Raw genomic sequence first — 24,290 nt, 5'->3', positions numbered from 1 at the left:
GGGCTATATTCATAATAAGCAAGCACTCTACTACTGGATTACAACCCACACCCCCTTTTTTAAATTTTGTTTTGAAACAGGGTCTCACTAAGTTCCCCCAGGCTTACCTGAAACTTGCTATCTTCTTGCTGCAGCCTCCTGAGTACCTGGGATTGTGGGCATCAGCCATTGCACCAGGCTTGCAGGGAGTTTTAGTAGCCTCTAGATAATTACCACATTATACACATGACTCACCTATAGTACAGTGATGCATACAGCATCTCTCACAAGTTAATGGTTTATTATCATGGTAGTATAATAATAGTCATAAGTGTTTGGAATATAACTGATAGGTAGAAAACATAAAAGTTGACAAAATATTATTGAAACTTTCACTTATTTTTTCAATGAATACAACTTTTACTCAAACTTTTCCAGTGATAGTTGGTATTTTAAAAGTAGTACAGTGCTTTGATAAAGGATTGATTTTTTTAAGTTCTGCCTTTCTGGTATTTTTAAGAATAACTTTTATCACACTAAACTTCTATTTATATACTTTTTTATAAAACTGAAGTTTTCATTGAATATCTTTTAATCATTTTTAAAAGAAAATGCCTTTAAGTCCCTGATAGCCTAGTGATCCCAAAATGTAACCTTGTATCTATTTACACAATAAGTACTTTACTGCCCAGAGCATATAGAGAGCAAAGAGCTTTGTATATGTTATTGATTTAGAAGGTAAAACTTTTTGTATGAATAAGTCAAATGAAACAAGATTGGAAAGATCCTCCTAAAATGATATTTTGAAATATTCAAATGAGATGAAAATATGAGGCAAATTTCATATAAATCTAGTGAAATTTTTTGATAGCTTATGTCACCAACAGTAATTTTTTATGCTTTCACACATAATCAAGTGCAGTTCTAAACTCATCTTTGATTTGAATCTTATTTCCATTCAGTTAGTGTGGGTGCAACACAAAACACATCTGTGTTATGTTGGTGAATAAATTATAATATGGTGAATAAATAATATGCTGCGCACACAGGGTGGCTTCTTAAAAAATTTTTAGCAGAGTTACAAACCAGCTAAGTGCATAATATAGACATCAAAATAAACCTTATCATACACAAGAATGTGTGGATTTTGCAAAAGAAGTAACAGGCATATTGATAATCAAGTTATGAACAAATGGGAAATTGTCATATTTTTTCTTTTTCTTTTCTTTTTTTCTTCCTGGACTCCTTTTTATGTAGAACTATTTATTTTGTAATTGTTTCATTACCTTTGCCACAGGGGGACTTAAGACAGAGGAAGCAAACAGAAACAAATTAGAATGCCTTACCTTGTTCCTCCTTTTTTAGCATAAGTAGGAAGCTGATGATTACATTTTCTTCTTCTACCTAAAAAGAGAGAATATAAAATCAATGAGACAGATTTTATTCATATGAAGTTGTAAAAAAAAAATCAACCTGATTAAAATAGATGGAATACTAGTCTAACCCAGTCAATTCTAACATCTATTGTAATTATGCATGTATAACAGGGTGTGGTGCCATACAGCTGTAATTCCAGCTACTTAGGAGTGTGAGGCCAGAGGACCGTAGGTTCTAAGCCAGCCTGGGCAACAGCTGGACCCTGTCTCAATAAATAAATAAATAAAGCATGTATAGAAAGCAGAAAATGAGAGATAATATGCAAACATCAAAGGTCAATTAAAATTTGCCTATCAGTAAAATTTAAAATTGGGTTATTAGCATATACATTTACAAAGCCTAGTTATTATTTATAGTAAGTAATATTTATTCCCATGTTTTAGGAACTGTTCAAAGTGTTTTGCATGTATCAGTTTATGAATATTCACATGAGTCCTAGGAGGTTAGGTACTTTTATAATCCCAGTTTTACAGATGAGAAACTTTCCCATGTGGGTCACCCCAGATTCAGTTCCAGAGAATTGGGTTCCAGAACTCTTCATTAGAGAGTTTTAGTGGACATTACAGACCCATAAGTTGGTCATTTGAAAACATTAGTTCTAAATCTACTCAGGCAGAGATGCTGAGTCTTTAAGCTGATTCATCTGTTTTTTCATTATGGTACCATAATTACTATGGTACCATCCATCTGACTACTAGAACTTCCTGGAGGACCTGCTACTCTTACCATTCCCTGCGAAATCTGAATTCTACTACATCAAAAGAAGTTCTAATCAAGTTGGAATTTACCATAAACTCATACATGTTTTAATTTTACTATTTACCACTTTCCACAGGAGTGGATAAATTAGTTCCCCTAAACATGCCCCAGTTGGATTATGAGTTTTCCCTTGAAATACTCTGAGATTATTTCCTTCTGAGAGAAAATAAAAACTAAGTGGAAAACTGTCTTTATTTGCATAAATTCAATTTTTATTTTTAATTCAATAACTCCAGTTCTCATCACTGAATAACAGTAATCATGTCCATTTTTTGTTTTATTATCCTCACTTAAAGTTAATAAATTTCTAAGTCAGCAAGCCTCTGGTACTAGCTAGTTATTTCAATGGCACAAAAATTAAATGTGACTTCTTAAAGTTTCTGGTTTTCTTAGACAACATTGAAAAAAAATTATTCACTCACTAGCTGAAGAACAGGAGAGCAGACTTTATTCAAGATTATCAGTATAGGTATAGAAACCATTGTAATGGAGTTTTGCAGTAGGAGAGAGAGACTGAGCTCCACTCTAAATACAACAAGGAGAAATGGGAATTTATAGCCAAGGTATAGGATAGGCCTTAGTAAGAGAAAAACTACTGAACAGAAACTTCAGGGGTAGTTGAAGATTATGTCAATGTTAAGTTAGGGTCGTCAGATATCTCCTGAGAAACAATGGGAGATAAGATGTGATCATCTGAAGATGAAGGATTCTAGACAGATTCTTACTAAGAATGGACAAGACAAGGAAAGGCACAGAAATAAAAGAATCAAGACCTAGTCTGAAAATTGAGAGAATCATGATCAAAGTTTGATCAAGGAGATCATCTTTGCCTGTGCTAGTTAAACACTTTGGCAGAATAGGATCTAGTGGGAAAGGAAGCTTTAACTTCTTATTGTTCCAACCTGGTTGTATAGCTCAGTGATAGAGCACTTGTCTAGCATGTGAGAGCTCCTGATTTGCATCCCAGTACAGGATAGCAAAAAAACTCTTGATGTTATGAGTACTCATGTTCAAAGCAAATGACCACCCCATGGGCTTTAATCAACTTTACTGCATTATGTTATACCACAGGTGCTACCATTTCTGTGGGTTCTTAAACTCTCTATCAGAAGAATCAGGCTGAGGCACAGTAATACAGAAACAAGGCTCTTTATTCTTATGATCTAGAACAAGGGAGACAGTACATGGGGGACAGAAACCCTAAGCTAACTCAATTAGGAAGCAAGTAGTGAAAAAGCATTTTTGTGTTTCTAAGGTAGGCAGGGACCTGATCTCTCAACATCACTCATACAGAAGGAGAGCTTCACCTACATCTGTGTTCTCCTCATCAAGGGTCTCCACTTGAAGTATGTCTCATTTTCATCTTAGATATCCTCCTCAGAGTGTGTTTTGTATTATGTGAATGAGTAAAGATTAAAAATAAGTTATTTTAGCATCTTATTGTGCATGTACTTGCCCCTTATAACTCAGAAACAGCCAGATGAGGTTGCACACATCTGTAATCCCAGCAGTTTAGGAGGCTGAGACAGGAGATCACACATTCAAGCCCAGCCCTAAGCGGTTTAGCAAGACCCTGTCTCAAGATAAAAATGAAAAGGGCTGGGAATATAGTTTAATACCCAGTACCCCCCAAAAATGGGGACTGGGGAAGTGACCCAGTGGTTAAGCCCCCTGGGTTCAATCCCAGGTCCCAAAAATGAAAAGAAAAAAACAAACAAACAACAACAACCAAAAAAAAAAAAAAAACACCTCAGAAAACAATCTCATCCCTACATCAATCTGAAAGACACAAGATGAATACCTGGTAAAGTCAAACAAGTATGGGTCTTTGTTTCTTAGATTAAGTGACAAATTGTTTGATTTTTGTTTTCTTTGGCCCTTATTTCCTGGTGTATTTGCTGCCCCTGCTAACCCTGTAAGAATCTTTCTCACAGGCAGCCACCATACTGTTTGACAACAAAGATGCTCTTAGTGTGACTGTTGTTCTATAGTGAGCATTCCAACAGCTAGTGCTCAGAAGTTTCTTCATGTCTTCCCAAGCACTGTGTCAGCATTTATTGATTTACACTTAGAATGCCTTAATTAAACAGAATGAATACATAATCAGGATTTAAAGGAATGTGCTCTGAGGAAAAAGGATTAAATATAATTTGGTATAGGAAACAATTGCTTATTCTAACTTAAATAAAATAAAACTTGTGTCATGCAAACCTTCCCAGTATATGGTACCTTTTATAAAAAGCAAGCAATAAATCTTGCTTTTTATAAAAATAAGAACAGATGGACATATTGCCTTGTCTCATTCTGTGTTTGCTTGCTCTTGGAGAAACAAATGCACTAGAACAAAATTTTTAAGTTGTGATGAACATTTTATGAATATGAACAAAATCAGAGATTTTCTTTATGTGATTTAAGCAGACTTAAAAGTAATTCTTAAAAATCTAAACAATATATTTCTCCCCTAACTCTGTTTCTTAGAATTAGGTAGAGGACTTGTATTGAAGAATGAATTTGAATATGTGATGAATATAGCAATAACCTGCGTGGGAAGATGTACCCCAAATGCCTGTTGTTGTTTTATAATTCATTTGATTGGCTAATATGACATTCCATAGGTAGAATAAAATCTGGCATCTTTTCATAGGTAAAATAAAGATAAGCTGTCATATATTTTTAATTAATTAATTTATTCTAATTAGGTATATATGATAGCTGAATGCATTTTGATTCATTGTAGTCAGTTTTTCCAGTTGTACACTATGTAGAGTTGCACCATCTGTGTCTTCATGCATGTACTTAGGGTAATGATGTTCATCTCATTCCACCATCTTTCCTGCCCCAAGTCCCCTCCCCTTTGCCCAACCTAATTTCCTCATTCTTTCCATGCCGCCCCCACCTCATTATGGATCAGCACCCACTTATCAGAGAGAACATGAGGCCTTTGGGTTTGGGGGATTGGTTTACTTTGCTTAGCATGATATTCTCCAGCTCCATCCATTTGCATCATTTTATTCTCCTTTAATGCTGAGTAATATTCCATTGTGTATATATACCACAGTTTCTTTATCTACTCATCTGTTGAAGGGCATCTAGGTTGGTTCCATAGTAAGCTATTATGGATTGAGCTGCTATAAACATTGATGTGGATGAGTTACTGTAGTAGGCTGATTTTTAGTCCTTTGGGTATAGAGTGAGGAGTGGGATAGCTGGGTAAAATGATGGTTCCAATCCAACATTTCTAAGGAATCTCCATACTGGATAAGCCACCATTTTAACAAAGGCCAATATAATGAATGGGGTCTAAGAGCAGGGACCCTATCTGTATTGGTCACGTTTTAAACAACAGTATTGAATTTGGATCCTTGTTGTTTTAGTCACCTTTTTTGCTGCTGTAATTTAAAGACCTGACCAAAATTATTGTAAAGGAGGAAGACTTTATTTAGGGACTCAAGGTTTCAGAGTTCTCAATCCATAGAAGGCCAGCTCTATTCCTCAGGGCTTGAGGTAAAGCTGAACATCATGGCAGAAGAGTAGGGAGGAGGGAAGATACTCAATGATGATGAGAGACCAGAGAGAAAGTCTCCACTTACCAGTTACAAAATATATACCCCAAAGCCACACTTCCAATGCCCACCTCCTTCAGCCACACCCCATCTGCCTTCAGTTACCATTCAGTTAATCCCTATTGGGGGATTAATTCACTGATTGGATTAAGGTTCTCATAATCCAATCATTTCTCCTCTAAACCTTCTTGCATTGTCTCACATATGAGCTTTTTGGGGACACCCTCACATCCAAACCATAACACTTGTACTTTGTAGAATTGAATCAACTAATATTAGTTAAATTAATAAAATCTATTATAGAATGAAATGCAGGAAAACAAGACTCAGGTGTAAAACTAAATTATTAGTAACTGGCTTATTTGTAGGGATATTTTACATAGCAAGTGTAGTTTTAGAGATAAAAGGATTATCCAGTCATTAGATTGGGATATTTGTTTCTAGATTAATGTTAAAAGATAATTTTTTTTCAAAAAAGAGGGCATAATCACAACTTTCACAAAAATATAAAATACACATATATTAAATATTTTAGTAACTCCCAGTAAAATAATGAGGGACACAGTAAGATGTTACAGTGGTTCAAAAGAGAATTCAACTGAATGATAGATGACTAATACAGAAATAGGTGACTAGATTAGATAGATAGGTAGGTAGGTAGATTAAATAGGTAAAATGAATTTACAAATAGGTGAAAAATTGATTGTTTAGAAATCCATTCCATACGCCATAGTCTCCATGAATACAGGTGACCCACGTATGCTAGACAACAACTTGCTTAACAAAAATTTGCCAATAGAGCTGGACATGGTGGCACAGGCCTGTAGTCACAGCTATTGGGAGACTGAAGCAGGAGTATCACTTGAGCCCAGGATCTCAGGACCAGTCTGGGCAAAATAGGGAAACTCCATCTCAAAAACAAAAGCAAAGACAACAAAACAACAAAACAGCAGTAATTCTTTGGTCCTCTTTAAAGTCTCTCCTAGTTTTCTATCAATTTCAACCAGGCAAAGGACATTCAGAACATTTTAGAAACTAAAGACCTGCTGTCTACACATAAGAAAATGGACTAATTAGCAAACAGAATGGGGAAGCAAAACTGAAGGATACCACATAATGTTTTAAATTTCTGACTAAGAAGGGAGGATTTGATTCAGAATTATAATGCAATTGTTAAATGAGATGATAATCTGATGATGTAACTAGGAAATAAGATTACTATGCAAGTATTGTTGATTTTCATGCTATAAAATAATTTATTAAATGTCTCCTTATAATGATAGTTCATATAATAATTCATTATTCTCCCAGAAAAATTTTTTAATAAATGCTAACTTTTTTTTAGGATTTTTAATTTAAAATTTCCACTGCTCATGTTAATGCAGAATCAGATCATAGTTAAGGAAAACTGGTTTACTCAGTACTTAATATGGTAAGATTCAAAATTTCACTCCCTTTTCTCAACTTTCTCTACCCTCATCTCAGAGTAATTGGAATAAATTACAAACATGACTTCCTAACAATGCTCAAAAGACTATGCCCTACATTTTTCTTTACTTAACATGATACAAAAATACAGCAATAATGGTTGTATCATTAACAGTTATGGTTTCAATACATTCAATTTACAGCTGAAAATTTGTCTATGTGTACAGAAGCAATAATTCATAAGTACAGGCCTAAATACAAGAAGAAAATAGGGGGAGTTTTTGGTTTTTTCCTTAGAGAAAGCTCTTAGATAATTGTATTATAGTTGTTAATGATGTTTGTAAATGTAGTGGTTTGCTTGGAAATTAATCGTTTTCTTAATTAAATCCTTGAGATATTTAGGGATAATAAGTAAAGGATGTTGAATTTTCATTTCTTTTAATGATTTCCCCCCAAAATATTAGAGAACTAATAAGTTCTCTGTCAAGACCCTTGTTGTACAATGTACTTGATAGAATAAATTTCTTGTGATTAAAGTAGCAAGGTTTTGTTTTTGTTTTGTTTAGTTTTGGTCACTTGGTAAAGCTATACCAACATGTGCATTAAAACAGAATTTTGTATTCAAAGATACATTTGAAAACAAATCATCCAAACATCAATTATACAAAAACTGAAAACAAAACCTTTCTTAATCTATATTTTAATAGTTTGGGATTTAAGGGACCAAATTCAGGATCTTTTAAAAGGTCTGAGCTCAAAATATTTTATATGATCATTAAAGCAATTCACTGCATGTATCTGGTTTAGTGGAAACAAATTTTCATGACTTCTAGGAAATATTTTAAGGAGGAGTATTACAAATTAAGCACTTCAGTGTTCTGAAATTGGTTCAAAGCAATGACCCTACAACTGTTACTATGTTGTTTTTTGTTTTTTACTCCACAAAGAACTGGACTGAGATCACCAGCTTATTTTTGCAAGCAAAAAGAAAGATATTAAAAGATAAAAAAATAATACTGCATCTTTGTTTACAGTATTATGTATAACCTGTATTCATATGTAAAACTCAGCACATCAGTCGTTTCAAGTGAACTAGATTGTTTTTGAAGGGTCCAGGAAAGGATGTCCATTACCTTGACTTGACATATAAAATATAAATGTTTAATTTAATTAAAATAATGTGATTTTTCTTTATTAAAGTTATCTTGGCTTTTATCTTATTAAACTTTAAAAATATATATATTCATACTCTTTTAAACCCCTCACAGTTTTTCTATCCAGTGAAGTTTTAAAAATAATGATTGAAACCCATTGAAAAAATTTGGGGGCACCAAACACAAATTGATTTTGACTCTGGAATGGGTTCTTTCTTTGAAGATATAGTTGGGATAGATTTTGCATGTAAATTTAATTTGTAATGAAAGACAAGTACAACATGAAGTAAATGAGTCTCTCACAGAGCTCTTTTGGTACATATTTCAGTACTGTGCTTACCAAGCAAAATTAATCATTTTATGAAATTTTTATAATTTCAGTTGCTAAGGATGATAAATAATAGTTCTTTATTTTGGCAGAGATTAATAATACAAGCTAAGAAATCATTTTTAGTGTAGAATGTAAATTAAACACTAAAACACTATCTCTGACAAGTATCATGTTGATCTATTTTCAGAAAAACTATTTGGACATTTTAAGAGAGGAAAAAAAAAAAAAAAAAAAAAAAAAAAAAACCCTGAATGACAGCTATCTCATCTAAAGGAGGAGAAAAAAAAATTAGAAAAAGAGAAGAGAGTCACAAAGTGAAAAGAATCAAACTACCATTGGGAAAAAAATCAAAAAATAGTTATTTTAAGTACTAATCACCAACCTTATGATTTCTGATCTAAATTAAATGCTATGCCTATTTTATATTTAAAAAATAGTCTTCTTAAAATTTTATTGATTTTAGGCCATGGTCATTATCTTTTTGACCTGAAATACTTGTGTTGGGAATATCAACCAATTGGCACTTATCCCCTTTTAAAGGTTAAAAAAAAAGAAAAAAGAAAAAGAAAGATGACTATTATATTGTAATACTTTGTTCTCTCTCTCCTCCTCTTTCTATTTTTTTTTGTTTTGTTTTTTGTTTTTTGTTTTCATTTTTGGATGGTTGGTGATTTGTTTGCTTCTCCTGGTTCCTGTTGATCAGTGGTGTTTGGCCAGTTTGTATTTTTCCAGACATCACTCCACGATGTTGTTGAGGTGTTTGATGGGCCAACTCAGCAATCTTCTCTGTTATCTTCCCTCTCAGGATCCCATTCAGGTATCCTTTAATAGAACTGCCATGCATCAGCTATTGATTAAAGACTGACTTTGATTACTATTATAGAGAAAGCTGAGATTTATATCATCCATATTACAAATGAAGTAAACTGAAAATAGAATCATATATTTATATATATTTTAAGAATAGAAACACAACTTGACAGTAATACAGAAGCTTGAGAAAAATATAATCGACTATTTTCTGAGATTGTAATCAAGTAAATATATTTAATCACAATATGTGGTGCTTAATGTAATATAAAATATTTAAACATTCTTTGAAGAATGAGTTAGTCTGTATCAAAATGTAATTAAAGCCTTCTGATAAAAAGATAGCAACTTAAGCTTTACCCAAAGAAAATATATTGTTAGTGGTAGGATAGTTTAAAGCAATTTAATAGAACATAGATTGAAATTTTCAAGTGACAGTGTAAAATAATATAATTTGTTAGGTTTACTGAATGAAATTATTTATGATATCTTAGTGTTTGTTTTGTTGAGTAGGAGAATCACTTCCACTGAGTTCAGGTAATCAGATCACAATTCGATTTACTTCAGTTGGACCAATAACAGCTAAGGGATTTCACTTTGTTTATCAAGGTAAGTGCCCTGTAGTCTAGAAACACACTAAGGAATGATATCAATTTCCATGCTGTGTTCCAAGCTATTGAATGATGTGATACTCATAACCATATAGGAGAGATAAAAGCTTTTTTTTTTAAGTAGTTTTACCCTGTTTCCCATATTCCCCACTCCACTACAAGGACATTGTCACTTTTACCAAAGTAAAAAAGAAATATTGCTTCCATTATCATTCTCCATTTAAATGTCTGATTTTCCTTCCCTCCCAGAATACTGTTTTCCAAACATCACTGTTTTTCTGTTAATTGTTCACTCTCTATATTTTCTATTTTCCTTATAGTCTAGCACATTAAATTTAAAATGTACAAATTTTTGTCCTGATATATTTAGACATGCTAAGAAAATCATGCTGTATTCTAAAATTATACTTTCTCATTCTCTCAAGAGAATTGAAACTTTCCTTATGATTTATAAAGATTTTGCACAATTAGAATTTAGACAGCTTTTTGTTGCCTTATGTAAACAATCTTCCATGTTATCATTAAACTAAATTAAAGGCTATCATTTGAAATATTTTGTTTGAATTAGTTATGATCATGTAGGAGTTATTCTCAAATGTACCTTGAACTTTATTCCTGATAAATTTATAAACATTTATTATTTGTTGTTCTTATTAAACTCCTATCCACCTTATCAATAGGCTATACTATTGTTTTATTTTTAATCATAGTTCCCCATGTAAACAACTTTAGTATTATGAATTTAACAAGGCACTATAAAAATTTAGTTATCATTACTCAAGTTACATAAGAGAAATTGATCTACTTGAAATTCATTGTATCATTTCTTTGGACTGTTGTCAATCTCTTTAATCACATTTGTATGTGTTTTAAAAAGAAAAAACATCCTGTTATCATTCTTTTTTACTGATTTTTTAAAAAGGCACAAATAAAAGATATAAAGTCTAAAACCAATTTCAAATTTGATATTTATGATTATTGACATAAAACCTTCTATTGTTGTTAATCTGTCTGACTTATATATTGAATGTAATTATTGTCTTCATCAATAACAAACAAGTTTTGAAAACAAAGTTTGTAAACATGCTATAATAAATAAAATGCATCTAGAAATTTATGTTCTTACAGAAAATATGCTGAAAAAATTGTACTAAAAAACTACTTCATGTAAACTGACACATACTTTTTGAATTTGATATCCCAAGTTAAAAAAAAAACTCAATTTTGATGACATAAATTTCAATACCTAAAATTGCTTTATTGTATTAATAAGAATTTGTTAAAAAAATAGAAAAAATAATTGATGTTGTTTAAAGTATCAAAAGAAAAACTTTTAGAACAAAAATCTTGATGACAATGACAATATTCATTTTAAATTGTATTGTATTTTGTGTGAAATTTAAAACTTAGAAATATATTCAAGTTGTTAATTCGAGTTCTGACAAAAATGGATTTCTTTTGAACTGTTTAAATAGTAACATTTTGAAATTTGTCTAATGCATGTGAAATTAAAACCAACAATTATCTCTACACAGCTGTTCCTAGAACAAGTTCTACACAATGCAGTTCTGTTCCTGAACCAAGATTCGGAAGAAGAATTGGCAATGAATTTGCAGTGGGTTCCTTGGTTCTTTTTGAATGTAATCCAGGATATATTCTCCATGGATCCATAGCAATTAGGTGTGATACAGTGCCCAATTCTTTGGCCCAGTGGAATGATTCTTTACCTACCTGTATTGGTGAGTGTATTAATTTATATTAATATTGTTCTATGATTGTACATACTGTTTTACCAAGTTTTTCAATTATTTCTTACATTGGCAGATAAAATTACATGCATTTATTACATACAACATGATGTTTTGAAGCATACAAGTTTCATATTTTTCTGATTATTAGTAATACTGAACTTTTTTAATACACCTCTTGGCCATTTGTATATCTTCTTTTAAGAAATGCTGATTTAGATATAGTACCCATTTTTTATTGAATTATTTTATTTTTTGATTTTTGCTATTCAGTTTTGTGAGTTTTTTGTATATTCTGAATACTAACCCCTTATCCTATGTAAAATTTACAAATATTTTCTTTTATTCATATGATGATTATTTCCTGAGCAGACACTTTTTAGTTTAATGTAAACCCATCTGTTTTTGTTCTTTTTGCTCAAGATGCTTAGGTTATTTGTATATTTTTGTTTTCACACAAATTTGGGGAAACAATCCTAAAAGAAGATTAAAATCAATCTACATATTGGTTTGTGTAGTGTGAATATTTTAATAGAATTCATTCTTTTAATCTCTGTACATAGCAAATCTTTTCATTTTTCTGTGTCATTGATGTAGGATGAGGCTGGACACCTGAGAAATTTTCAGGAAGCAGGTTTATTTAAGCTGCAGTGGTCCACAGGTGCTAATGCATATAAATCTCAGAACCCCTACGTCTGGAAATTTTTTTAGATTTATACTCAGTGGGGTGGTTACATGACAGTTACTCTTTGTCCCATATTTTCAGCCAGACAAAGATTTCACAAGTTTTTACCAAGGAAAACAGAAATAATAATTGTGCATAGCAACAAGCTTGATCCGAAGACTCAACTTTTACACGAAAAATTAACCAAGCCTTTATAACAAAAAGGAAGCTTCAAACCACTATGAGCTCTCTGCAGAAATCTTGCTTACACTCTTTGTAAAGATTTTGTTTACTAGGAGAGAAGCGTATACTTACAGTTATGGTGGGGGTCTCTTTGGTGGGGGGGAGGGTAAACTGGTGGGTGCATCGTCATCTTCAATTTCTTTTATCAGTGTTCTATAGTATTCCTTTTAAAAATCTTCTACTTGGGTTAAGTTTATTCCCAGGTTCTTTCTTATGGATATTGTAAAAGGGATTGCTTTATTGCTTTAGATTTTGCTTCTAGAATAGAGCAACACTACTGACCTTTGTGTGTTGACTTTGTATCTTACAACTTTGCAGATTTGTTTATTAGTTCAAACAGGTTTTCTGTAAGGTCTTTGGGATTTTCTAAATATAAGATCATGTTATATGCAGTGACAATTTGACTACCTCTTTTCCAATTTGAGAGCTCTTTTTTTCTTTCTCTTGTCTGATTTTTGGTTAGAACTTTTAGTACTGTCTTGAATAAAAGTGAAGGTGGGCATGTTTGTTTTCTTCCATATCTTAGGGAAAGCCTGTAACTTTTCCCCATTCAGTATTTTAAATATCATTGGAAAAATTTAATAGATTCTTCTAGTTAGTGTTCAAAGAACCTTCATAGGCAAAGATTTCTAACCTCCACCACACAAGCTTTGAGCCACAGATATCTAAGCAAAACTCAAGAGGTTGAGGAAAAGAGTTATCATTACAATGATATAATGTTGTTTTAACAACCTAAGGTCAACACTGGGTCATCCTGGCCTGGCTGACAGGTTCTAATTGGAACTTGTTTTATAGAATTTATGGTTGATGGGCTCTGATCTTAGTCTTCTGTCTTTCCCAGGACTCCATTCAGTGACAATTGTGAGTTTTATAGTTGCACTGTTTTTTTTCTTAGGTCATTGTCTAGTTAGCATTGTTTTTGCAGGGTTTTACTTAATAGGGTTAACCTTGCCCCTTGGTTTTGAATCCCTTAGTTTATCTATCTTCCCCTATTGTAAAATGCATAGTTCATAGAGCTGAAATTAGGCATATTAGTTTTGATTTAGCTGTCTTGCCAGACCTTGTATCACGGGCATGGTTGTTGATTAACTGATTGGCTCAGACTAAGAATTTATTTTTAATATACATTTTTAGTTGTTGATGGAAATTTATTTTATTCACTTATTTATATGTTGTGCTGAGAATTGAACCCAGTCCCCTACACATGCCAGGCAAGTGCTTTTAAAACTGAGCCACAACACCAGCCCCAAACTAAGTATTTTCTTAAATCCCTAAACCATTTCTCATGTATAATTGCTACCTAACAACCTTAAAGTTGTTGTACGTAAAAGTTACTCTTCACAGAATATTTTTTGTGTGCATTAGCTTTGTCACTCTTTCCAACTCTAGTAATTTTTAATTCCTTGACTTCAATACTTTTATTTGTACCTTAAATTTTTTTATTTTTTTTTATTTCTTACATACATGACAATAGTGGACTGCATTACATTCATAATTATCCATTCACAGTACAATTTTTCGTAACTCTGTATATAAAGTATGTTCATGTCAAATTATGCCATTATACATGAGTTCTCTTTTTTTTTGTATTGCAATTCTTAATACACCTTTCTACAACAATGTATTATATCTCTGTTTGTATATAAGGTATGTTGACACCAACTTTACATCTTCATATATGTATTTTGTATAATGATGAATGTCTCTTTCCACTATCTCTTCTCCCTCCCTTTCCCTCCCACCCCTATTCCCTACCTAGAGGTAATTTTCCTCCCATGCTCTCCCTCCCTACCCTACTTTGAGTCACCCCCCTTATATCAGAAAACATTCAGCATTTGTTTTTTGGGGATTAGCTAACTTTACTTAGCATAATTTTCTCTAATGCCATCCATTTCCCTGCAAATGCCATGATCTTATTATTTTTTAGAGCTGAGTAATAGTCCATTGTGTATAAATGCCACATTTTTTTTATCCATTCATCCACTGAAGGACATCTAGTTTGACTCCACAGTTTAGCTATTTTGAATTGTGCTACTATAAACATTGATGTGGCTGTGCTATTCCTCTTCTAGGACTATACCCAAAGGACCTAAAAACAGCATATTTGTACTTTAAATTTTTAAAAAAGACTTTGGGGAAATACAATAATTTTCTTTACAAATAGAAATTATTGAAGACTACACTGTTTAGAAGGAATGTGAAATTTCTTTCCATGATTTTATACATGCAATAATAAATATTTTGAAGGAATAATTAAAACAATGAGCATATATTTATAATGTTGTTTGTTTCTAGTGTTTGCAAGTTTGCCTAACATAAAATAAAAATAAAGTTAAATCAAAACAAGCTTAATTGGCTTTTAAAACATATATTAACCAACCTTTGTACTCTGTTTCTTCTTTTTTTCTGACACTAAAAAACTAAAACATCACATTATCTAAGATAATATGTCTATGAAAGTATGAAGTATGAGTTAGAAAGATGAAAAATAGAGGAAGGAAAAATTAGCTGACAAGGTGGAAAGGGGGGAAAAGTAAAATTCAAGAAAATCTGAACTAGAGGAAAGAAAAAGGAAAATATTTATGAAATGGGAAACCATAAATTTTAAATTATAAACTATTCTTGAAAAAGTTCAAAATTTCTCCTATTCTACATGATTATTACAAACCCTTTTCATTTGGAAAATGTTTTAATTGGCTAATTTCAATGTTTTTGTCATTAGAAATAATAATCCATGTAACAAAAAGGAGTATTATGTAAATTCAACTAGAAAAGTACCTCAGCAAGTACAGTAGAGCCTGATGGAAAATAAGCCTGTGAAAGACTTGAAATATTACCTACTCTATGGCTGACACTTAGCTTCAAAAGTGAATGCTAGTTACTTTCCACAGTCTAGATGTAGGCTGAACTCACTTCCCACCTTGGGGGCAAAAGATGAGGTGTTTAGGAACCCATAAAATCTGTCAGCAGTCTAGCTGTTTGTAATTCCCTGGACTTTTTGAGAAACCTGTCATTTCATTCCTGAAGGGTCTTTAAACGTACAATGGACTACATTTTATTTTGCATTGGCTGATGTTATGTTCTAAATATTTCTGTTCCTCCAAAATTTATATATTGAAATTTTAAATGTCAAGGTGATAGCCTTAGGAAGTGAGGATTTGGGGACATGACTGGATCATGAACCCTCATGAATAGGACAAGGGCCTTATAAAGAGATCCTAAAGAGGTATCTTTTCCCTTCCACCTTTTGAGGACACAGAAAGAAAATGGCCGTCTACAAACCAGGAGATAGGCCCTCAGTAGATGTCAAATCTGCCAGTGCCTTGATTTTAGGCTTCACAGCCTCTAGTACTAGGAGAAATAAATTTCTGTTTTGTTATGAGTCACTCAGTCTCATAACAGCCTGAATGCACTAAGGCAAAGAAACTGATGCTAGTAGTGGGATGCTGCCATGACATACTTGAAAAAGTAAAAGTGGCTTTGGAACTGGCCTGAAGAGTTTTCAGATGTGTGCTAGAATAAGCCTGCATTGCACTGAAAGCACAAGAAAGGGTGATTCTGGCAAAGCTTTCTTAAAGCTTCAGTTAGAGAATAATAAAATGATGACAAAAAAGAATGTTTGTGGAAATACAGACAGTAAAACCTATTTTTGTATCTCAGATGAAAATAAGGGACACAATTTTAGACAATTGAGGAAAGCCTATTCTTGTTATAAACTGCAAAAGAATACTAGTGAATTGTACTCATGTTCTAGTGCTTTGTAGAAGGGGGAACTCATGAGCAATGAAATTGGATATTTTCCTGTGGACATATCTAAACAATGTTGGAGGCACAGCTTGACTGCTTTTGATTACCAGCATTCAAATTTGAGAAGATAGAAATTATTTAAATTGTAAATCATGAATGAAAAAATCTTAAAAATCCTCAGCCTATCTGAATTAGAAAAGGGAAAGAATGTTCAAGAGACAACTTCAAGGGCAAGGCCAAGCAGTGTAGATAAGGAGTGTCCATCTCAATAGAAGCAAGTAGATATTCATGGCAAGTAGCTATTCATTCTGCCCATTCACTGGGCAGATTATACATCTCTCTGAATACAAGCTAGAACCTATTGTCCAAGACAATAGAAGCATGACCCTGCATACATTTCAGAGATCTTCACCCTTCCAGAGTGCAAGGTCTTGGGGGGCAGCCCTCAAAGGAGGGTCCTCCACTGCCTCACATAGGTTCACAATCCCATACTCTGCTCTTTGTACTCAGTCATAGATCTCTTTAGTCACTCAGGTCTGATAGAGTGTGTGCTATTACCAACATAGCTATAAGAGCATGGTTACCACCATGTATATATGAAAGGTACCCTGGACAACAATCTCTAGAGAGGCACAGACCTGTCCATAGGGTAAAGCCACTGCAGAGAACCTCAACTAAGGCCCAGTGGATGGGTAGACTAAGACCCCAGGCTAGTAGATCCCACTGGTGTGCAATTCCAGCCAGGAAGAACCTTAGGTGTACAACTTCAACATGTGAGAACTGAGACATTGTTATGCCTAGTAAAGCCATGGGAGCCAATCCACACTACACAGCACCTGCCCAGCAAAGTTGTTGTCCAAAGTTGGACTGTGTCCAAAGTAGGACTTCCGCCTCCCTGTGTCCAGAAGGCAGACCTGTGGTTCCAGAAGCCACTACCACAGTCCTAGTGGGATAGACTGGAGGACACAGCATCAACCTTTGAGTTCTTTAACTTGTTCAAGTTCTATGACTCTTTCTTCTCTTCTGTTTCGTAGAATGTCTGTTTTGCACATATGGCATGTGGCATGGTTGTGTATTATAAATATATTACTTGTTTGATTTTATAGGCTTAAAACTGAAGGAAAGTTTATGTCAGGATAAAATACACTTTGAGAGTCATCCATCTGACTTATATATTTAGATGAGACTATGAACTTTAGACTTTGGGGTTCAAAAATTAACACTTTTAAGGCTTTTGAGATGGAATGAATATATTTTGCTTATGGGAAAGACATGAATTTGGGGGGTAATGGCAGAATGCTATGATCTGAATACTTGTGTTCCCCCCCCTGCCGCAAATTCATATATCAAACTCCCAACCCTTAAGGGGATTTTATTGGGGGGGGGCGGCTTCTGCAGGTAATCAAATTATGAGGTCTGAGCCCTTGTGAATGGGACTAGTACCCCTATAAAACTGATCCCAGAGAGCTCTGTGAAGCAATAAGTGGCTCCTCAGTAGACATGGATTCTGTCAGTGAACCTCCTAGTCTTCAGAATTGTGAGAATGAATGTATATTGTTCAATATATATACTATACTATAGTATTTTATTATAGCAGACGAAATGAACAAAGACAATTTTAAAGTACATATCCAGAGATAGATAATTGCATAAGATGACTTATATTTGCTGCCAAGATCACATGAAAAAGACATTATCTTATACCATAGTTACAATATCCTTCTTTGTGAAAAAGGTGTAAATGTAGAACATTGACCAAATATCAGAAAGGTATATGGAGTCTATGAAACAATAAATGGAAAAAAGATGATATTGAATGACACTCAGAAAACAGTTTAGTTTTTACCAAATGATCCAACTACTAATCTTTATTTTAAATTTAGTAACTATAAATATTTAGCTTGAAAATATACTGAATAAGATGATATATCTTAAAATATTTTTAAAAAGAAAAATCTTGGTATCTTAAAGATTCACATGAACGTCAAATACAGAGCTGTTTTGGGGTTGATATCAAAGCATTCTGTCTAATTTGAGTTAAGTTTGAACATCTATTATTTCCATAAAATATTATTTGATTGAAGGCCTTTGAACTTTGTATTCCTTTTGAGAGGAACCTGCTTCCCTTAGATGTCTTTTTTGTCTCACGGCATCTCCTTATTCAAGTCTATCCCTTAATATCTTTCTTTTCCATCCTATAAAATATTTTTCTTTATTTTTCTATAAAATAATTTTCTTTCAACTAACCTTCATGTAGTCTGCCTAGTATTACCGTTTTTCCTCTACAGTAATCATACACTACATTTTGTGGGTTTTTTCCTTAATCCCTTTTAATTTTCCCACCATTTCCCTGCCACTTATTTTGTTTTTATGCTCAACCAAAAGTGGACCTGATATATAATAGATGTTCAGTAAACATTTGTTCAAAGAGTGGAGTTTAGCAAATAGCTGTGATGATTTCCTGACTACTTGTAGTAGTTTCAACTTAGACAAGACTCCCCCAATCAAAAGTCCTCGTATTTTAATTTCAGTGTTCTACCACATGGTGTTGCCCTTGCTCACTTTGCTTACTTTGATTTTTACAAATCTGAACTTTCAAAGTCTTCTGATATCAGTAAGAAAATTATGTAGCTATAAAACACAAGAAATATATTTACTTCTGTAGTGGAATTCTATTCAGAAAGAGAACAAATGCTCTTTTTACATGTAACAGTTCAGATATAATCTGACAATCTATTTACAGGATTTATAACAATGATTGTTTACTCTGCCTTCACAGTTCAGCAAACGCTCAGTTAATAGCTTAAGTCAAGTGAGCATCTAATTAAAACCAGAAGAATACAGCTTTCTACATTCCTCATGATTTCCATCTCAGTTGTATTGCTCCAATTTCACAGTTCTTATGACTACTATGAAGACTTTCATTTTTTTTATATATCATAGTAAAATGTTCAGTAATTTTGTACACACTGACATACTGAAAAAAAAAACGTGACTGGAAATCAACTCCATTAGACACGGTCATTAAAGAGTTAAAATGATCAAATACTAAATTAGGAGATCCCAAAATTTAAACAGCTAGTATATAAACAATACCTAATAATCTTGTACAAAGCTGAGGTACCAAGGTATTTTTAGGTAAATTATTTTCAAAAATACAATATTTTGATTAAAAAATTAGACTTGGAACAAATATAAAACTGAAAAATAAAATGTGCTTAAGACCAAACTTTATTTTCAAATTTGACCTTTTACACTCCAGATTTCTTAAATTTTCAGTCCCATAACCCTCCCCAGGCTGTCCTGCCTTTGAGACACTGAGATTCAAATATCCCCCTGCAGCCACTAATAGCTTTGACAATATAAGACCTCAAGCATAAGTGCTTCTGTTAGTGGGAGGTCTCCTTTGAAAAACCCTGAAGCCTCCACCTACACTCCTTAGGCAAAAACTCTTTAATTAGCTGTTTATCCCATCACCCTTACCTGGTTCTGTTTTTCAAGTCCTTCTGAGATTCAGAAAGTATTACTTCACTGGAGTGTCTCCATGGCAACATCTGTCTATTTCCTCTCAGAGAGGGAAGGAAATTGATGAAGAAATATATACAGGATCTTTCCTTGACTCATTTGTCCATCCATCCATTCATCCAAGAAAAAGCTTTTAAATATAGTAATAAATAACAATTATTAGCATTTACACAAAGCTACTATTAAAAATTGTATATTTTATATTATACAATTGTATATTGTACACTTCAATATATAATTGAAATTTCCACTCCACCATGTGGACAATTTATTTTTCTTTTACAAATAGTAAAATCTTTCTGGTTTAGAGACAAAGTGGAATTAGGATTTGAACCTAGGTTACTTGATTCTAAACCTGTTCTCCTGATCCATATGTTATATTCTATAATACTGATCAGAAGGGGACATTTATCCATGTATCTTTTAAAAATAGTATGTGAATGTTAGGTTAAGTAATATATATGGAAAGTGAAACTCATAAAATACTCTGTATGTTTTAATGTGTATTTGGAAATGTTTTTATAGTTCTTTGATGTTTTTGATTAAAAATAAAAATTACTAAAGTAGAATTTGACAAATGTGGCTTCTTTAGAAAATACTGGGAGAAAGTAATGTTGCAGGAATGTTAATGAGGTAATCTTTAAACCCAAGATAAATGCAGATAGATGCTCAGTTCTATCAAGTATTTATTGAGTGCTTACTAAGTACCAGACTCTCTTCTAGGCACTGATGACATTGTTTTGAATAGGCCTGTAATATCCTTGTTCTTGTGAAGTCTACATTTTAGAGGGAAACTGAACCCATCAACAAATATAACTCTCTTTTTTCAAGTAGTGGTAAGTGCTATAGAGCCCTTTAGATAATGTAAGGTTTAGAAGACAATCAGGGCATGCTGCTATTTTATACCAGAATTAAATTAATAAAAGGAAGAGGGTATAAAAGTCTTGATGGTGATGTGTGGTCTCTGAGGGGGGATAACTTGACATGTTTACATCACAGCAGTTATCACAGGTGTCTGGGACACAGGGAACGAAGACGGAAGAGTGATAGGAGATAAGTTCAATAGGCAGAGCAGACACCAAGTCATATGGAGCCTTGAAGGCATTGTCGTGAGCAAACTATGCCATTAACATAGACTAAACACATCTGTACCTTTCCACAATGTCAGAATCTATTGAATAGCAATAAATTCACAAGGTACACTACTTTCATCAGTTACTAGTCTCTGAGTACTTGTGGGCCTCCTGGTAATCATGAACTGGGCAGTAACAGGTTCTTTTTTTCCAGTCTTAGTTATTAATATATATAACACATCAAATCACATGCAATGATTTATATAGGTTACAGAAAGACTAAAAGGTTTGAGGTGGCCACAGGGATCTAGAAGGCTGAAATGACACCAAAGGCAGAGAGCAGGTACAAATGCAGGATAAGATAATGAACTAGCCCAAAAATTTTGTGAAGGGCACAGAGTTGTCAGAGAGCAGAACTTATGCTAGACCTGGGTCCAGAAGGCAGGAAGTTTAAAGGTTGGCCACATCAAACAGGGAGATTGAGCTGAGCTAACATTGAGGCAGAATGTCAGAGGTTCAGAGTTCATTGTCTTGTGATGTATTCACCAGATGGTCTGATAATGAGTTAGTGTGTGCCACTGCAACCAGTCTTGGGGTGCTCCCCTTTTTACATATCTCAGGTGAGGGGGTTGCTTCATTCAGTGGTCTGTTGTGTTTGATAAGCTCAAGGGCCTGGTTTTCTCATGAGTTTGATACAATCAGGTGTCCAGGAACCTCTGAAGTCAGTAAGTTCCCAGGTGGTCATTTTTATTAGCACAATTAACTTTTTAGCACAATTAATTCACCACTTTATGCCTTATGGTTGTGTTAGGCAGATGGTGGTTGTTTACTTGTACAAACAAGGTGTACAATCATTCTAACTCAGTACTTATATTCAAAATCCAGTACTTATAGAAAACAATTGCTTTACAAAATGGTATAACTCAGGGTCAGGCATGGCCTGAAAGCTGATGTATTCATTATGGAGTAATTCAGAGCAGGACAGAACTTACTCTCAGAGCCATGATGAGTTTGAATTTAGTAGTGTAGGAATTCATTCAATGGGAGGGTGATATGATCTTAGTTTCGGTATAAGAAGGGATGAAATAAATTCAGGAAGACCAATTAGGAGCCTACTGTAGTAGTGTAGGGGAAAGGTAATGGTGATTTAAATAGGAAAATCATGGTCAAGATGATAAGAACTGGTGAGATTTGGGATATATATATTTAAGGAATAACTGACAGGGTTTACTGATAAATTGATTGTAGACAGGAGTATGAACCAAAAGTCAAAAGAAACCAAGAGGAATCTTAGATTTGTGGCCTAAAAGCAGAGCGAATGGTGGTACATTTACATAGATGGAGGACTGTGTGGGTGGGGAAGAATTTCAAACATTGTTTTGGACATATGAACTTTGAGATATTTATTAGATTTATACATCTCAGAGCAGAAGTCATGACTGAAGATAGTTAGTTTTGTTATGCTTGAATTCGGGACCCCCAAAGACCACCAGAGACCCAAGATCGATGCAAGCAGCAAAGAGGTGTTTATTGCGAGCTAGCTGGGTCCTCCGCACGCACACACAGCAACTGGTGACTCTGAGAGGCCCCGAGCCCAGGGTTTGCAGCAGTTTTATACATTCTTTGGAGAGGGCAGGGACTTCACATACATCATAGCAAATCATCACACACCGCGGGAAAATCAAGTAACAACTCTAAAACATGATTAGCACCTTCACTGGCGGGAACAAGTTGGGTAGGGGTGATTGGTCAGTACAAAAGGGGTATTCATTTGAACTTATTGGTTTAAGCCAAGAGGGGTGTACATGCTGAACTACATGGTTTCCCAACTTGTTATCAACCACGATAAACTGCTGGGAGGGTTATCTGGCATCCCAGATATTTCCCGTCTCATGCTGATTGGTGGCTGCTAGGAGGCTGCTATGGATCCCCACCTAGCCTGACTGAGTCAGGGACACCTGGCACAGCAGATCTGTCCTGTAGATAAACAACTTAGCAGGGTGGGAATGTGCCTAGGAGTGCTCTGTGGGTTTTTCCAAGGACAAAGGTCATGTCCCTTCCTTGGACAGGCTTTGCTCTGAGGTAGAGGCTGGTTTTTCAGTTTTAGTATATAGAAGATATGGAAATAAATGTGATCACTGAGACATGGTGATTAGAAATCTAAAATAATCTGTGACTAAATCACAAAGTGATTCAGTTTTTACAGAATTAAAAGGAAGGTGATGAACTACAAAAAGACAAAATAATAAAACAATAAGAATAACCGCTTTGGTGGTATAGTGGTGAGCATAGCTGCCTTCCAAGAATAACTAAACATTGAACTCTTATGCTCGAATTCCGGACCCCCAGAAGACCACCAGAGACCAAGATCCATGTAAGCAGCAAAGAGCTAGACCGGTGTTAGCTAGGTGAGAAAAGGACAAAGCAAGTGATACCTGCTCCCTCAAATGTTGAAGTTTGAACATTAGAGAAGCACACCCAGGCAGGCATATAAAGCAGGGTTTATTTTAAAATGGGTAACATAGACTTCTCCCAGGAGGGAGAACGGCGCCATAGCTGGTATCCTGGTATACCCAGAAACGAGGTATTTTGCCCTTTTTATGTGTCCTAGGCTTCCTTTGTTCTCCTGCCCTCTTCCCCTCATCTTTCTCCTTCTGGCTTTTGTGACTAGGCCCAGGAATGCTTGGTGGGACAGCCAAAAGTTGGGAAATGGGTGGGCTGAAGGGGGAAGGGCAGGATGGAACAGCCCTGGACACATTAATTAACAACTTTATAGCTCCCTGTAGGGAGGGGCAATTCCTGGGACAGGTTACCTTAGCACGGCAGGTTCTTGATAAGGGTGGAGGAAGGGCTCTGAAGGAATTAACATTCTTATCCCTCAGGGGACAGTATCCTACTTCCCAGGACTCATTCAAAATTGGCCTGACTAGATCTGACCTGACTCGATTTACCTATCTATACTGACTGCCTCTCTAAAAAGAACCATGTTAGTGTAGTGGGCTGCCCCAGGATGGGAGTGTTGGGATGATGAAGTTTTGGAAAAACACATTTCCATATAAATCTGGAGGTGAAGTTAGAGGATAAGACAATTAACTGTATTTATTTTTATAGTTAAGGCAATAGGAAGATTTTTGATGGATTTTCAGTTAGTTAGAATACTAACACACCATTAATTCAAGAGAATTAACATGTTATAATTTTTCAAAGACTGTTTTGAC

The 24,290-nt window shown here is 34.2% G+C and overlaps 1 protein-coding gene across 7 annotated transcripts in view; it reads left to right on the top strand.

Moving 5' to 3' along the window:
* Csmd3 (CUB and Sushi multiple domains 3) overlaps positions 1-24,290 on the top strand; it is a 1,151,628-nt gene that overhangs the window by 982,358 nt on the left and 144,980 nt on the right. For 5 of the 7 annotated variants that reach the window (XM_058585685.1, XM_058585684.1, XM_046464909.2 and 2 more), the window contains 3 exons: positions 9,355-9,468; positions 9,975-10,070; positions 11,608-11,811. In XM_058585685.1, the coding sequence (XP_058441668.1) occupies positions 9,355-9,468; positions 9,975-10,070; positions 11,608-11,811 (414 nt within the window). The remainder of the gene's footprint in view (positions 1-9,354; positions 9,469-9,974; positions 10,071-11,607; positions 11,812-24,290) is intronic. The other 2 variants (XM_046464911.2, XM_058585683.1) reach the window with 1 other exon arrangement.

This window comes from Marmota monax, unplaced genomic scaffold (assembly GCF_021218885.2).
Source record: "Marmota monax isolate L192 unplaced genomic scaffold, Marmota_monax_Labrador192_F-V1.1 WCK01_AAM20220418_F8-fsc00003, whole genome shotgun sequence".
Classification (NCBI taxonomy): Eukaryota; Metazoa; Chordata; class Mammalia; order Rodentia; family Sciuridae; genus Marmota; species Marmota monax.
Note: the sequence above shows the minus strand (reverse complement) of the source record. Positions and strands in the feature narration are given on the sequence as shown.